Source organism: Haliaeetus albicilla, chromosome 6, assembly GCF_947461875.1.
Source record: "Haliaeetus albicilla chromosome 6, bHalAlb1.1, whole genome shotgun sequence".
Classification (NCBI taxonomy): Eukaryota; Metazoa; Chordata; class Aves; order Accipitriformes; family Accipitridae; genus Haliaeetus; species Haliaeetus albicilla.
Window position 1 is genome coordinate 24,630,666 of NC_091488.1, and position 17,533 is coordinate 24,648,198.

Below are 17,533 nucleotides of genomic sequence, written 5' to 3' on the forward strand. Positions count from 1 at the left end.
GTATTTTTATTTTCAAGGTGTGGACCAAAAGATATTTAAAGACATTAGTTCGGACAGATGCTAGTGATAGCACTATAGTTGTAAAGTCATGCTACCACAATCAAAATCATTACTGAACTTTTGTGGAAGTTTTTCTAGAATGCAACAGATTTTAAACTACTATTAAATGTTTCAGAAAGGTGCAGATTCATAGCATATACCAAAAAAAGCAAGACTGCGCAGCTACAAAAAAAAAAAAAAACAACCACCACCCACTCAACCACACACACACAGCCCCTCCCACCAAAACCCATCAGAAAATTCACAAAACCAGAAGGCATTCAGCATACCAGTCTGACAAGGGCTTTCAAAATTACTTCAAATCACTGACCTTTGCACCTTGCTCTAGCTTTCAGAAAATACAAACAGGAGTCTATGTAGAAGGTGTAACTACACACAAGATGAACTTTTTTAATGAACTTTTTTTTTAAATGCGTAACAAGATGTGTATATCTAAAAGTGTGACTCCATAGCACCTCAAATAATTCTTGCAAATTACTTAGCAGTTGGTACAAACACCTTCAGTAAACTAGTCTGCTTATTCTGCTTATCCTGGCCAAAAGAGGTAATAAAGCTTCCAATACCAGCAGCATCAGGTATAATCCCCCCCACCATGCAAGCCCACCATGCAAGGGGGCCACCTGTCACACAGTTCAAACACAGGTAGCTCATTCGTGCGGAGATATGCAAGCCATCCTCATTACATGACCCAGGGAGCATTTCTCAGATACAGGAAGACACCTGCGTGTTGCTCACAGGCAAGAGGGGCTCTGGCCACATGCCAAGAGCAGGAGCCTGCATCCACAGGGCAAATGGTAGGTCAGGAAACCCTGCACCCAACTGATCAAAACACAAAGACTTTAAAGGCTGTATCCTTGGAAGGTTGCCACCTATCAAGATGAGGAAAAAAAAAAAAAAAAAAAAAAACACGGGCACAACTCCCAAAATACCTTACTTGCATACCTAGTCCTCAGTAGATGTTTGTTGCTATCCCCTCCTGCCATTCAGTACTGCATGGACATCCCTATTTCAATTGTTGGAGACATAGGACTGTATCATCTTCCGTATGAAGAACTACCGCAATTAGTGGCTATTGCTTTCAGGGAAGAAAAGCAGTCAGTACCATATTATTAGCTAAATCTTTCAATAATGAGTACATCAAATACACAGGACGAGCAGAACAGAAGCACACACATCAGCTAGCACAATTTTCTCCTTACTACCCCAAAAAAGAGCAAGGGAGAAGAAGTAAGTAGTATTAGACCTTGCTTTAAGCCATGCATTATTTCAAGCAGTAAATATCCTTAAAGGTTTGTGCTTCTTTTAAAAAAAGCAAGCTGAGCTGACACACCTCACTTAATTCTACTATTCCTGTGATTACACTGCCAATATGCTGCTGAATCACAGGTCTGAAATAACAGTGGGTGTGGGAAACCAAGGGACAGATAAAACAGACTTTAAATCTGTATATCAACCAACTCTCAGCCTCTCTCCAGAAGCAGTAGAACTTGATAATACACATTTCTGAGTGGCCAGCTAAGTGTCACCCTTTAAAATCCAGCTTCTTCAATCTGCTGTTCCAAGAGGACCATCATGATAATTATTAGTTAGAGTCGAGACACTGCTGAAACACATATGACCTCTCCACATCATTTCTTCCAATTACTAGAAAAATCACCATTCACCCCAGCCCCTGTTGCTGAACCCACTGTGTAAGGGACACTGGCCAAGGGAAGGGTCTGCACAGCACAAAGGTCAGCCTGGGACGGTCTTCCTCGGTAAGGAAAATCGACATACACATGCACCAGCACAAGCTGCCCCCATGGCAGCAGTGCAGCACTGCCTGGAGTACAGGGACCCTGCAACACACATGCCTTTGCTCTTCAGCAGCAAAATGCCTAGCAAAAAGGGTTTTACTGGACAGAAATACAGACAGGGCAAAATGAGAAGCCACTTTTTTTAACTTCCCAGGCCATTTACCTTTATTCACATGCTGTAGTCTTAATATGAACATTACAGTTAACCTACAGACACCTAACGATGTTAAGAGAAGCACACAAGAGCTGTGAGCAATGAGAGTAACGTGATTAATTATTTGCTTCAGGAGATAAATTACAAGTTTTAAGTAGGAGTCAAGATGACCAGTAAACATGAAAGAAAAAATTTCTTTTGACCCAATCCAGATGCTTTAACTACACAATAAACTAAAGATAGCTTCAGTGGGAAATGGGCTGTTTGTAGTTAGAGCATTTATTAATATAAACCTACATCTTCAAGTACTGCTGCAGTTTGACACATACTTCCTGTATGACAGTAAGAAAACATCTGATGAACAATGTTGGGAACCACAGTTCTGAATAAGGTATGCTGATGACTCAGGCATCTCTTGGAAATCCAATATATTTCTGTTTGTATGTGGTTTCTTCACACTAACAGAAAATAATCATGACAAACTTTGAGGTCCCCAGAACAAACTCTCATTATTTGTAGAGCATGGGATTTTCTTCTTTTGAGGGAAGATGGTGAGTTAGTGGTATGATAACCTCTCCACCCTTCAACCACGCATCAGCCCACTGTACCTTCACAATTTTTCTTCTTACATGCAAATAAGCTGAACAATGTTAAACTCTGCCATCCAGTTAGCTATTCATTAGTCTCACTAAGCGAAGAGATACTCACTTTGGAGTAAAATATTATTTATTTTTTTTTGCAAAATATTCTCAAGGTTGGCTTCCCCCCCCAGCATGCAATTAGCAATAAAATGGGTGACAAGGAGTTTCAGATAATATAATAATCAGATGATTCAACAGAAATAAAAAAGCAAATCCCTGCCATGAAAAAAAAAACCCCAACTTATTTTATACAGTTTCTCTAGATACTTAGACAAGTAACCATCATCCATAGATGCTGATTACAACTTTAAAATTATTGCTAATTTCATTTTGTACTGCAGTAGATTACCAGGGGATCTACCACAATCAATCTCCAACCTCCCTTGAAGCTTATCCTCGATTTGAAACTACAGTAATCCTGAACTACTGACCTGCAAGCAGTAGTTTAGCTGGAAACTGTAACATGTCTTCTTCAGGATTACTGACAGAAAGTACAACAGGCAGCTCTGACCAGTGTCTATCAGGTATTACGTAACAGAGTATCCAATACGATAATTAAGGGATATTTAAGTAAACCATCAACAACAGGTTTTGTAAAATATAACCTCGCTCTACCAAAGTTGTCAGGCAAACGAAGTTGTTCAACACAGAAGACACACGCATAGCATGGGACCTGGCAGCAAAACTCTGCTACGTTAGCCTGCTAGCACACCCCAATTGAAAACACTGCTGACTGAGGAACGAAGAGACAAAATTAGTCCGTTCAGCCCTTGCCTTCCTGCTGAAGCAGCCAAAAGCAGTGCTAACTACTTCAACTATGATAGCAGTCTTTGGCAAGACATGCCTCTCCCTCCAAACGAGCCTTCTGAATGTATGTTGTACCACTTTAAACAATTACACCTTAATAACTGCATTCCCACTGTCCAGTCTTACAACTTGGAGCCATTTAACTTCCACACTGACTATATCAAAGCACATATACCTTTATCCTCCTATAAAAACATCACATGCCATAAAAAAAAAAAAAAAAAAGTCAGGGAAGAGGAGGTAAGTCATATCACTAACCAGAACAGTTGCATTAACCAGCAAGTTACCTTTAAAAATTAAAAAAATAATTTTAAAAGCACCTTGATTTAATTTTAGGTTTCTTTTTTCTCTTGTCAGTTCAGTTCACTTCAGGCAAAAAGAGAGCTTTAGAAGGTGTCTTTTTTTTTTTTTTTTGATAAAGAAACATTTTCCAGCAACTCCTGGTGCATAGCAAAAGATTCATAAACGCTGCCATTTGCTTAACCCCATTTCATGATGCACGTCTACAGAAGTCCCTAAATCCAGCACTTTTTTGCTCCAGCAAGACAGCGTCACAGCGAGCCGTGTGTCACACGCTGGAAATAGCGTTCACCTTTAGCAGACACGGATGCCGGCGCAGCAGGGTCACGCCGTGCACGTGCAGCATCTCCCTCCCGGCCCACGGCTCACGCCAGGGGCTCGGGCAGGACCTCGCGGTCCTCACCGACACGCTGCTCCCCGTCCCGGCAGCTCTGCAAGTGCAACAGGCCCGCCCGGGGCCCCGGCGCCGTCGCCGCCCGGGGCTGCCCGCTCGCCGGCCCGGGGAGCGGCGGGTCTCCCCCGAGCCGCGGGGCGCTGGGGAAGAGGACCCGGCCCGGAGGGGGGCTGACCCGGGGCCGGGGTGACGGCGGCCCCCCGCTGACCGACCGCGCCCCAGCGTCCCCCCGGCGGCTTCGCCATCGCCCCGGCCCGGGGCTGAAGCGCCGCGGGCCCGGAGAGGCCGCGGGGCGGGGAAGGCCGGGCCCCCTCCTCGGCCGGGGGAAGGTTCCCACGGGCCCGGGAAACGGCGGAGCGTGGGGAGGCTGCGCCCCCGTTTGCAGGGGGGGGAAAGCGGGCGGCCGGCCAGCCGGGGGGGGGGCGGGAGCAGCCGCCGGAGCCGCGCAGGAAAGGAGCGCCTCCGGGAAGGGGTGGGGGCCAGGCCCGGGCGAGGCCGGCGGGCAGGGACGCGGCGAGGGGCACGCGGCGAGGGGCGCGCAGCCGGCTCGCAGGCCGGGCCCTGGCGCAGCGGGCGGACCCCGCGGCCGGCGCGGCGCAGGGCGGCGGGCCGGGCCGGGCCGGTGTCTCACCTTGGCGGCGCCGCCGGGCTGCAGCACGTTCTGCTCCACCGTCATGGCCCCCGCGCGGCTCCCGGCTGCGCCCCGGGCTCGGCGGGCGGCGGCGGCGGCGCCGTGCAGCAGCGGCTGGGCCGGGCCCGGGCTGGGCGAGCGGAGCAGGAGGCGGCGGCGGCGGAGGAGGAGGAGGAGGGGCGGGAGGGGGAGCACGAGTCACCGCCAGGCGGGCGGGCCGCCGAGGCGGGCGGCCGCCGCGGGGTATAGCGCGGATCCGCTCAGGCCCCGCTGTCACTCCCAGCGCGGCCCCCCCCCCGCGGCCGCCCAGCGTGCCCGGAGCGCCGAGCGCGCCGCCGGCCCCGGCCCCGGCCCCGCCCTCGGCTCGGCTCGGCCCGGCCCGGCCCGGCCCGCGCCGCCGCTGCCCGGCAGCGGTTCTCCCGGCGGCGGCGACGCCGCCCCACGCACCTGCCCCGGGCGGAGCCCCCCACTGCGGCGGCTGCCCCCCTCGCTCGCCGCCGGCCGTGCTGCCGCTACCCTGCCCCTTCCCCACGGTATTTACAGCGGCCGCCTCCATCTTGGCGGCGGCCGCCCCCACGGGACAGCGCCGGCTTGGCCTCGGTCCTGGGGGAGCGGCCCGGGGGCTGAGCGGGGCCGGGCTGCTCCTCCGGGAAGGACCCCGCGTCCTCCGCTGGGGGGGGGAAGGAGGCTTCTCCCTCGCCCCTCACAGGGGCAACCCCACCGCCCTGCCTCCCGAGGGAAAGCGAAGTTTCTCCCGCTCCGCCGCGGCCGCCCGGGGGAGCCGCGGTCCGGCCGCGGCAGCGGCGAACCCGAGAGCGCCTCGCTCCCGCCGGGGAGCGGCACCCCGTCCCGGCGGGACCGTGGGCCGGCTGCATGTTTCTCCCAGGGCGCGGTAGCCAAGCGTGGCCTGCCCTGCAGTCAGCCCAGTCCGACAGTCGTCAGCGTGTTTCGGCCTTAAGAAGCCGGCGCTTTCCGGCGGTTTGCAGGAAATTTCTGACCAGATCCAGCGCTGGCTGCTCGTATCGACGGCAAACCTTAGCCCCTAAACGGCACTTAAAAGTTGCAGATCTTCCTCTCCCTGCGTAGGTTTAGCTGGGTGAGGTGACGGTATTCAGCATTCAAATTAAACGGGACCGTCCTTAACTATTTCACTGCTGATTAAAGCATGGGGAGGGTTTCAGGTCTTGGCAACCCGCAGTGAATTTGGGCACAGCAGCTAAACGGTATTGAGCAAGAGGTTGTCCCTCTGTCACTCCGCTCTGCAGAGTCAAGGAAAGGGAGGGAAAGGACTCGGCTCTGGGCACCAGCGCCAGCAGGGGAAAGCCAGTCTTGGAAAGTCCCGGGGGTACTGGGCCACCCAAAATGCATTTGAACAGAAGCAGGTGAAGGGCAGCAGAGGAACCCGCCCCACATTTTGGATGCCTACGCAATAAACGGTAGCTGCATCCCGGTTTGGCTTCTCAAGCTGGTGAAGCTTGGTCTGTCTGTAGGAAAAGCTGAGGCGAGCAGCACGGTTCTGATAGCCCCAAGTACCTAAAAATCATGAGCTGGGAACATAATGCAACGGAATAAATTGTGGCTACTGCTCGCCTGCCACACAGAGCCTTAGCATTTACGACTCTGTAATTCAATTCCCCCCTCTCCCCACAGTAGAGTATGAATCTTTCTACAGCTGAGTTATCAGGTAATAACATTGCCGCAAGATCTTGGACTTAAATAAAACACCGATTTTTGCACAGCTCATGGCAACCTGCAAACGCTGCCTTGTTTCACTGTAGCTTCTGTGCAGGAGATGTTGCAATTTGCTCTTCTAAGGTCTGTTGCTCATAGACTCTATCAGTTCTAATGTTTTTGCCTTTTATGCTGCAATATACAAGGTGATTTTTAAAATTAATGTTCCCAAATAATTTATTGTGCAAAAGACAAGAAACTATGCAGATAATATAATGAGATCAGAAATGGCTTGCAAATTGCTTTTCTGGGGGTAAGAGCAGAAATTACGTCTGCTCAGACTGATGGCTACATCTAAGAGGTAACAGTAGTAGTCTGGGTTTTTTTTAAGAAAAGTTTTCTGTTGCACTGCTGTGCCAGAGTGCTAGACCAATTCCCCTGTCCTTCTCTTCCAATATATAGTCACACTTTTTCTCATACGATTTTACAGCTTCTACACTGTGTTTTTGACACATGCTGCACTATTTGGGTTCAGATAATTTTCATCAAAGCTATTCATTATTTATAAATATTTGCTTTCATGCAGCATTTTTTAAAAAGATGCATTTGTCTGGCAATAATTTTTTCAAGTCTTTTCTGTGTTTCATTTAACTCAATGGAATAGCTTCCGTGACAGATAGAATGTGTCCAAAAAGAAAGTGTTGGAAAGAAATTTTACTTTTTGTCCAATTCGCTTCAAATCAGGATAGGATGACAAAGTATCACCTTCCATTAAATTCCTTTCCTTCTTCCCCTTCTCCCCCCAAATTATCACTTTTAAGGGCTCCTCCCCTTCCGCACTTTCTTTAAAATAAAAAAAGGCTGAGCAATCCACTCCTGAGACAGGAATTCATCAATGAAAAACTGACATAATGTGAACCATAGCCATGCAAATTAGGATTCCATCGTACGTATGGTGTTGCTGGAAACCAGACAGAACGGAGTTTCATATTCCGTTTGCAGCACAAGCTCTGTATGAAGTAGATTGAGCACAAGACTGGAATTTGTACCTCATCAGAAAACACTAACAGTTTTGACAGGGCCACCATTTAGAAAGAGCTCTTGACTTGATGATATTAGTATTCCTTAGTGTCTATAATATATTAAGGAACTACTGTTTCAGAAGAAATTAAAAAAAAACCAGATTGCTTGGTTTCACCCTTCCTTCCTTTTCTGCCTTCAAATCCTGTTGACTGGAGCCCAAATTAATTTTGTGCAAACCTAGCAGAGAATTCAGCATGATAACCCAAGGTCCAAAAGCTGTCACCCATGCACTGGTACAGCACAAAAAGAACCATACAGGAGACTTCCTTTTTTCACTTATGTAATATCATATAATTTCCTATAGAGCAGTACCTGTAAAGTATTGTTTCTGAGACGTGCTACCTTAACAAAGAACCCACAGTCTTAAATTTCGGAGCTCCTGTTGCTAGTCTGCAGTGATCATTTAGCTGTCACACCTCCAGAGCTGCAACCATTTTCTTGCTAGTCTTATTGATGGTACTAGTGCACAGAAAGAGAAGCGATCAGAGGCTGCATGATGACATTTGCTTATGAGTCTCAAGAGCTGAAATCTATTTCTCTTTTTTTTAATCCCTTCCTGTTGCTTGTATTGTTGGTTACAAGTTGGGCCATGTACCTTTAATATCTTAAATAGTATGAGGCATAGCTATACATATTTTCCCGGAAGTTTACCGTATTTCCCCTTAGTTGCTCCTCACCTTGTTAGAGGGTTTGGTTGTTAAACATTTGGCAAGGTGTTGCACAACCTCTGCCTCCAGCTGCTTGGTCCCCTCAGCAAGGCTACCCCTGTTTGCATGGTTTCCTCACTATCGGTGCTGGAGAAGACATCCACCTGAAATACAACCAATCACAGCCTCCCCTCCCCCCCGAACCCAGTTGCTTTCTTCTGCTAGATCAGTTCCCCAAAATGGTTCACTGACTGGCTGTATGAACAGCTGTGCCAGCCCAAAAGAGAGGGTGACACAGGCTCTGCGATGGTACCTGTTGAGCTTCGTTGCACCTATTTCTTGAATCAGTAAGTGATCACGCCTTTCTGATCTGTGGACTGCCTGTTAGATGCAAACCATGTTAGGCTCCTTGTCTTCCCATTTTTGTAAAGAATAAACAAAACACCAGCCAACCACAAAACACTTTAGCACATGTTTTATTGTATACAAAGATCATGTACAACAAGAAATAGCTCATTATTTCCCTCCATTTTCAATAGGCTTGTTTTTGTCTTTAATTAAGTGCATCATTTATTTAGGGCTTTAATTATACTGTGGCTGCATTGGTTACAGCTGGGGAAGTACAAGTCAGGACTTCCTGGTTTTCTTTTCCCAAATGTGTAACCTGCTATATTGGCCATGAGAAAGCACTGCTTTAAAAAGTGCTGTAAACACTACAAATGCTCAGCTTCTGTAATTAACCTTAGAGACGAGTTTCTCTGGATTCACATTTAGAAAACCCATTTTGGAGCACTTTCACTTAGGCCTTCTTGCTTTGCAGTAAATAGTTCAGCCACATGAAACAAAAGCAGTGCTACTCAAGAAGCTTTTTAAGCAGGACACTTTTTTAAATCATAATTTGACAATTACTCTCTGTGTCACTGGCAACCATTCAAATATTGCTTCTGCACTTGCAAAATCTTATGTTGGTTATTCCCTGAGGGAACCAAAACAAAAACTAACTGAAGTTGTAACTCAGGAAAGAGAGCAATTGTTGTCTGAAAGCCTTTTGAAAATCTAAAAGTAAAACTAAAATGATGTGAACGTAGTTTTTGTTGCTATGCAGAACACAACATAGTATACCACCATTTTTGTATCTTAAACTGAATGTCCCTCACTTTCCTGTTGCTTCCTGACAGTAGATGCCTATTCATATACCTCCTAAAAGTCAGATGCTACATTCAAAATAAAAATTCTGAGATTTAGAGTACTGAGTCCATGTAGTTGCAGCTGAATTTCACAGAAATTATGGATTCTCTGAGAACCTGGTTCAAGTGCCTTACGCTTAACCTTAGCCATCTTCACATTTCATTTACTTTCTTGACCACACTTGCGCATTGATCATATATTTCACACAGCTTTCCTGAGAGGCAGTAAGGTTTTTTCCTGTGTGGCTGAAGGTAATTTAGAGCTCAGCAATGAATACTAGTCCTTCCAATAGGCATTACCCACCATTTATCAAGCAGTAAAAGGTTCAGAATTTTTCCCCAAAATACTTCTTTCTGTCATTGAAAAGGTAACTCATTTAAAGGAGCATGTTTCACAACAAATCACTATCTCCATTGAATTTTGTTTTAGGTAAAATAACAATTAACACTCCCCCTGTTTTAGATTTCACCTAATGATTACTTCCAATGTTTATTTTGAAACTATTTCAGCTCAAACATTTATAATCTTTAGCATCACAAGTGTGTAACACTCAGATATTCAAGGTCTAAACAACTTATTTTGGATTACAAAGTAATTAAGCCAGTTCTGTAGAAAATTCAGTTGTGGGGTTTTTTTTCATTTTTACTTTGAATACTTTTTTTTAAATGGCAGAACTTCCTGCAAAGTGAAAAGTCACGTTCTTGTCTTCCATGCATCTTCTCAGTCATGTCTTGCTTTCTGTTCAAGCAAATGCTCGTTGACCATGATGATAGCCTATCATACTTCCTGGACAATTTTCCCATACGTGCAGTTATGTACGTACATGCACTCTTCCTTAATTAAATAATTACAGACAATTGCTTTGTTAGCCAATGACCTTACATCTGATGGTCTACCTGGATAAACAAGGTTGCTCTCCATCACGTTCCTGTAATCCACAGATAAAACTAGAAGGCAAAGCTGATGGCACTAGTACAAAATTCATATTTTTTGCTTCTGTCATTTTTTGATGCCTGTCTGTCTGGTCACCCTTAATCTGCTACTCAAAGATAGAGAAATGAAAGGACTCAGATCATTGAAGTGCATTATTTCACGTAGGTTTCAGGTATTCCGTTCTTGCAGTAATATCAAAACCCCTCAGCCAGTCACCTAAGCTTCCTGCCCTAGGCATGAAAGTGACTTGGATGCTGCAAGCTTGGATCTACAACATCCAGCAACCTACGACTTGCTAAATTGCTGAAAGAGGCACATGCCCAATATCCTAACCCTACTGTGGACTGGGAAGCTGCTTTTGAACAGGTGGAAAGCTGCTTTAGATAAGGATTCATGCTTCACCACTGAAGCTTAATGATTCTTGCTCAGGTCCAACCACGCCACTTCCTTATCGCAGCATGGTCTACAGCCTCGTTGTCTGGCCACTCCTCTGGAATGAAGGGAATGTTGACACCAAACCCCTGATGGCGTAGGAGGACATGGCACCCAAATCTTCCATCTCCTGGGAGAGTACTCTAAACACAAGAAGATTAAATAAGGAACAAACATCATTACCACCTCCCTCACTGGCTGTATTTTTAAACGTAAGCACCCAAGGCTGCTGTGTGTCATGTTGATTCATTTCCATCAGCGTGTTCAAAGCATAGCTATCAAGTGGTCTCAGGGAAGATGAACTGGGGAATACCACCACTTCCCTTTTAGGGAATGTTTCTAGGCACTCAGCCCTGGCAGGGTGGAAGCACACACACAGCAGGAGAGCTTCCCCAGCACTTAGGAAACTTTACCAATGAATATTTGTTTGTCTAAAAACTTAAGTGGGAGTTTGCTTTTTTTTTTTTTTTTTTTGTGCTTTTAAATCTGCATTTTCAATCAACCTAGCTGTAGACAGGTAGCTTTCTATAGAACATGGTGGGCATTAGCACAAGGTTCATTGTATTCAGCCCTGAGAAACATTGAGGAAAGATCGGACAGTTCCTCACAAATGACCATGGCCTCCATGGCAGGACTTGATAACAACTTTTTTTTCCAAGAAAATAAAAGAGGACAAAACAGACCGTCAGGATTTTGTAGGATCTTGTAAGATTTTTACAGCATAAAGTTTTCATGCCCTCAGCCCAGAGGTTTTTTAAACTTAATACTTCTCAGTCTGGATCACACAAAACTACTGAGTAGTAGGTGTAGTAAATTCTTCAAAATTAAGCACATGCTTGCCTATTTTATATTGTCTGAGAGGTTTTCTCTCTCTTATATCCAGTTATGGGACCACATGTCCCTCATTTTCTTGAATAAGTATCAGTTTATTTTGTATCTTATTACTGACTGTAAGATATATGTAAAAATTCAAGTGTATGCGAAACATCACTGACATATGTGCATGGTCAGGCTCGTACCATCTTGTACTTTTTACCTGTATGTAGAAAATAATTCTTCCTAAAATATTTTTTGGCAGAAAATCATGTATGCTCCATATTATTGCAATGACCCATGGTGTTTGACCACACTTGCTGACTGCAACAATAGCAGTTTTGTAAGTCAGAAAGCATCTGAGAAAACAAAGAAGTATTTGTTTTCTTTTCTTGTCATGATTTTAACCAGCAAGCCTGCTTCACCTAAATTTTACAGAAGAACGCTGATACTTGCAGACCACTTTGCCTGCCATATTTGACTTGTTTTATCTGAGCACAGCGTTCATTTGGGTGATTAAAAAGTTAACTTTTTAATAATTAATATTGGGGAGGTTACCTACCAGAAAGAAAGTTAGTTTTTAATCAATATGAAATGGCACTTTAAGACCTCCTTACTGCTGTTAACCCACTCAGAGGAGCGTTGAGGGTAGTGCGTGGCTGTTGTCAGTGGGCGCTCTAGACAAAGCTGTAGGGCAACCTTCAAATAAATATGTGACTATACTCTCTGTGTATTCACATGAAAGACAATATTGGGCTCCAAGAGCACAGCTAGCACTGCAAAATCTGTCACTTTCTGTATTCTAACGAGATTTCCAGTCCTGCTTGTGCTGAGACGACCAACTGAAAGCAAAGTCATTTAATACGTGCAACATTTAAAGCTGATCTTGTCAACAGACTTCACTGTGACTCTTCCTCATCATGTTTGGTATATAAAAATGAAACCCACCTAATAGTAAAGTCAGCTTAGTGACCTTCACTACTACAGTATCAGGCACAGCAGACGCAAAGCCTTTAAATGTTAAAACATGGACAGCTGGGGTGAAACGTAAGACTTAAAGATAAATGAGGTTAGTCATACCATTTGAGAAATGATCTCCAGTGGTAGTTGCTTCTCGGTGGGGACTTTCAGTGATGATCTTTAGTATTGCATTGGTATAACTTTATTCCACTTGTTACACTACTGCACATTTGGTACACGTTACCAAGGAAAACCATCCTTGGGGCAATCTTTGCTGGCATGCTGTACAGTTAGAGCAAGGGTTAATTTGGAGGAAGGAAAGGAGAGTCCATGACTTCAAATGGAGACAGGACTGAGGTGGTGACATTAGACAATGCTTTTGGGGAACTTGGGTGCATCAGAAACATTGCATACCAATTGACAACCAGAGCTGCTGTGAACAGCAGTTCATGTATATTTTACTGAGGCACACTACACGTGCATATACTTTGCTATTTAAAACAAGCTTAACATAATATTCCAGAGAATCATCGAAGCAAGAAAAACTCCAAAGGCAAAAACGTAAGGGAAGTATTTGTTATAAAAATGGACAAAATGAAGACAATAAAATAATTCATTACATAACAGGATGGGGACTGATTATCTAAGCATGAAGGCAGAGACAGATAAGAAGGCTTTTTAACAGTAGCTGGTCAGCATTACAGGGATGTGAAGTCTCATACATTTAGTTTAGTGGTCCAATAGAAAATGAGGGCAGAGCTATCAATTCTGAGGGCTCGCTCTATTTTTGTTAACCAAGGCTGGGAGAGTGTACAGCTAAACAGTACTAAGGGGTGGAAAAATGTTAACTGTAGAAGAACATGCTCAACAGCAAGGAGAGACTGGGGGGGGGGCGGGGAGAAACACAGTATGTGGGCAACCAGCCCTCTGCACCAGGCTGGGTGACTGGCGTGGAAGTTCCGCAGCGTGCAGCCTGGGAGGTGGCCATGTCACGGTGTCTCCACCACTCTCTGAGCCTTTGCAAACACACACCTTCATGGCCTGTCAAAGAGAAGTCACAATGCTGTACTGGAAATACGAGTTCCACACTCATAATGACAGAGCAGGACAAACAGGGCAAGAGACACAGAATTCTCCATCCCACCACATGTGTATCTGAAATAAGGTGAGAAGTTCAGGTAAACACATCTTACACGGTGTGGGGGGGTTTCGTTGTTTGTTGGTTTTGTTTTGGATATGCAATAAAAGAGAATTCAAGCTGTTTTCTATTCTATGGGACTCTGGTCTCCACAGAGAAGACACATGGATCAATGTAATACACAAATTAAACATCTTTGTGTAAAGTTCTGTGATTCAAAGGGTGTATCTATTAATTCAAGCAATGACAAGAATTTGGACCTTCACTAGGGGAGTTCAGTGGAAGGAAAACTTTGGCTCTAGGGCTCATACTTAAAGAACAGTTTGCATGGACTGTAGAGTTAATTTTGGCACAAGCAGTCATGGACTTGAGGACTTATCTGGACAGGTCCTAGATGAAGACATCTATTTTCTCAGAATCAATGTTGCTATTTCTGATCCATTCAAATTTTCTTCTTCAAGCCTGCTATGCTTTTTAGCGTAACCTAAACTTAGATTCGTGAATGATATGGCTCTACTGACAGACACATCCCGAAGACTTTCATAGATGACCAGGAGAATTTCTAAAGGCCAACTGAGACTGTTACCTTTCAAACTCACTACTCCCCCTTCTCTGTAGTGCAGAACCCACAGCTCATCACTCAGCCTGCTCTGCTGCACAGCAGAGCCTGCAGGGTAGTAGTCTGCCTCTGACAAGATTTAGTACCCATTTCCTTCTCAGCTGCTTACAATTGCAAATTTTTCAAAACGTAAGTACCTTCCCTTTTCTAGCCCTGCCAGACAAACACCCTTGTGACAAAGCAGGAAAACACAAACTAAGGAAGTAGATGGTATCAACCCATCTATTATTACTGCTTAGGAAGTTGCAACACCTTATGGTTCTGACACAGCTATTACTGCATCAACATATCAGAAACCCCTTTCATGGACTTTCTGGAAGCTTTCAAAATCCAGGCAGTTAGAAGCTGGCTCATTTCACCAACTACATAAGGGAACTTTGTGTTTGCAACCCATATAAACTTGTATCCTCCTCCTGTTCTTCAAGGCAGTTGCACTTTCAGCCATAGTGCTGTAACTTCAGTCCAGCTCCCCAGAGAGGCTGCATGAAGAACATGCATCATGGCACAGGAGCAGACAGCAGATACTAACTGCCATAGCTGGAACAGCCCCTTTTCCTCTGCGTCTGCAGTGAAGCACTGCAGCCCCATGCCACAAGACCAGTTCTACTCATCTGGAAACACTAAAAAGAGGGTAACTGGGAGAAAACCATAAGTATCAGGATTGTTGCTAGTACAAAAATTACTGCTAAGGTCTGGGAAGTAAAAGTGAGACCTGCTTAGGTCTCGTGCACAAAGTGAGAAATTAACAAACTCTAGCTATAAACCAGCTTTGGTAACATCTGAGCCATCTAACTTTGGATTTCTCACCTTGCCATGAGGAAAGCGCAGCAGAACTACTGTCATGTTGCCACATATGGTGTTCATACAGGAGGTGATTCTACCTACTCCTTTAATGTCACTTTACTGTTTCAACATAGTAGAGTAGAAAGAATACCCTTACTAGTGAAAAACGAGAGAACCACTTCCAACACTAAAGAATTCATTTTACTAGGATAGATTAAGTTGTAATTGAAGACTCAAGCTATTCAAGGCGGGTGGCAATAGTTTGAAAAGACTGTCTTTTCTGAACATGTGCATATGTTATGTTGCCATTCAGGTGGCACCACTTCTTGTATAAAATTTACTTTGCATAATTACAGGCAGTTTTGCAAAATATTTATTTGTAATCTTCCGTGCTTGTATACCACATACTTTTTCATTCAGTTGAGAAGTTTGTAATAGCCTTCGGTGGTAGTTATTTAAATGGGGCTAAGGATTCATTTTTTCAATACCATGGAAAAAAGTCTGGAAGTCTTTGGGTACTCATGAATTATTTCTTTCTTCTGCTTCTAGGCCCTCCACAATTCATTACCGCTTGTTTGCCAGGGGAAAACATCCATGCAGAAAAGCAGCTGGCTGGGGCTGCACGTACATGCTTCAGATGCAAAGCCTAGCAATTTTTTTTTAAAGTGCTGGTGAAAGCTGGTTTGTGCTAAGACAGCAGACTTTGCACTGAAACACGTGCAGGTGCTCCACCCTGCCAGGCCAGCTGCGGCAGGGACAGGACAGATGGAACAACTGGAGGGGTTCTGCCTTCAGCAACCTCAGCGCAATTTGCCAGGCTGTCTCTGTCCTCGTCCCTGGACTGAAAGAGTGGGCAAACTGCTTTGTCCAAGGAATAAACGCAAGTATTATGCATAACAGGGTACCTGAGTGATGGATGAAGTAAACCTGCGACTTCTCGCATTTGCAAGCAGAATAATTCAGTGGGAAAATTCTGGTTCATGGAGTTCAGAGAATTTAGTTCACAACACCTTCTGGTTTGGTGGCCTTCTGCTGAATCCAGGATGGAGGTGAAACATTTCCATGGTTACAGCAGACAGCTGAAAGCAAAGAAGTCCTTCGAGTTTTGTGGTTCTGCATCAGAGCCACCAGCCAAGATCATTAAAGACAGTGGGCATGTTTACACAGCACAGAGGCACCCGGGAACTGCAGGCAGCATCACGGCCTCAGGACAGCACAGTGCTGACATGTGCGCTAGCTCGTGTGTGTGCCAAGGGAGAGCTGTACCACACTGCTGTAGCTAGACTGATGGTGACTCTCTGCAAACTGCTCATGGCATGAAACATGAATACCCCAGCTTCGTGAGCTTCAAGGGAAGCCATGGCAAGTTTGTTAGCTCATATGTGGTATTAGGAAGGAAGGTAAGCACAACAAGAACACATCAAATGTGGTATATGTAGCGGGATTAATAGGGCAAGAGTCATAACAGAGAAGGAAAATTATGATCTAATGTACTGCACATCATTTTTAGGATTCAGCAAGATTTTCATGTTCAGATTCATATTTTGTAGGCACTTCCCTCTCCCTTTTCATTAGATACCAAAAATCTTTATCATCTTCTCCATGTTTTTGTTCCCCATTCCTTTTTCCCTGCGCATTGTTTCTTCTCACTTTCTGAGTATTTGCAAAACTCAATTTCACAAAAGCTCATTTTTCATACATACCACATTGTAAAATGTAGGAGCCAATTGCTGCTCTCTCACAGATGTAAAGACAGATCTAAAATTGCAGTAAAAATGTTTAATGGCTGAGTTTTTTTCATGTACAGACACATCTCATAATAAAACTATAAAGAAGAATTGTCCTGCTGTCCTTTCTAGATACATAGTTTAATTAATACTGGATATATTTAGTTTTCAGAGTCCCTCTCCCACGCACAAAAGCCAAAGTAAAATAGGAATCTTCAGTTGCTATATAATGGGAGGATATTTATAAAAAAAAAAGCTACATTCAGCAAAGCATTGTTTGTTTAGATGGATGAGTTGAGAGATGTAATTAATTCTAACTTTAATATGTACTTGTACATGTACGATTAAGAACCCACACAAATAGCTAAATTAGATTTTTAACTTGACTATGCAGAGTTTGCAGCCAGATTGTTTTGGTAGACATCATAGGCCTGGTTTTACTAGTCTGTTACCTGTACAACTCCTTGGCTCACAACAGCTTTGCATGGTGTAGAAGGGAGGTGATATCTGCATTCCTTTATATGACTAAGTTACTCTGTCATGAACCTAGTGTATACAAATTAAGATGAAGGACAAGATTCTTCATTCCACCCACAAGAAGGAGTAACTCATTTGAACAAAGAAATATTTCAGACGTAGCTTGAAGGGCATTTTGAACTAGCACAGACACGTTCATTTGGTGACAAACACTCCTCTAAGGTCTACACACTTCTACGTGGTCTCCTACGTAGAAGGATTCCAGGTAATTAATTTGGC

The 17,533-nt window shown here is 44.6% G+C and overlaps 1 protein-coding gene and 1 long non-coding RNA gene across 3 annotated transcripts in view; one reads left to right on the plus strand and one right to left on the minus strand.

The window, feature by feature from the left end:
* The window catches only part of USP25 (ubiquitin specific peptidase 25), a 99,052-nt gene extending 93,968 nt beyond the window's left edge, over positions 1-5,084 (minus strand). For both annotated transcript variants that reach the window (XM_069785333.1, XM_069785329.1), the window contains exon 1: positions 4,784-5,084. Coding sequence is in view for 1 of the 2 variants with exons in the window: in XM_069785329.1 (XP_069641430.1) it covers positions 4,784-4,828 (45 nt within the window). In the remaining variant the exon portion in view is untranslated. The remainder of the gene's footprint in view (positions 1-4,783) is intronic.
* Positions 5,085-13,470: 8,386 nt separating this feature from the next.
* On the plus strand, positions 13,471-16,831 carry LOC138685598 (uncharacterized). Its single transcript, XR_011324895.1, has 3 exons — positions 13,471-13,675; positions 14,693-14,898; positions 15,600-16,831. It is a non-coding gene; the product is annotated as an uncharacterized lncRNA (long non-coding RNA).
* The last annotated feature ends 702 nt before the right edge of the window (positions 16,832-17,533 follow it).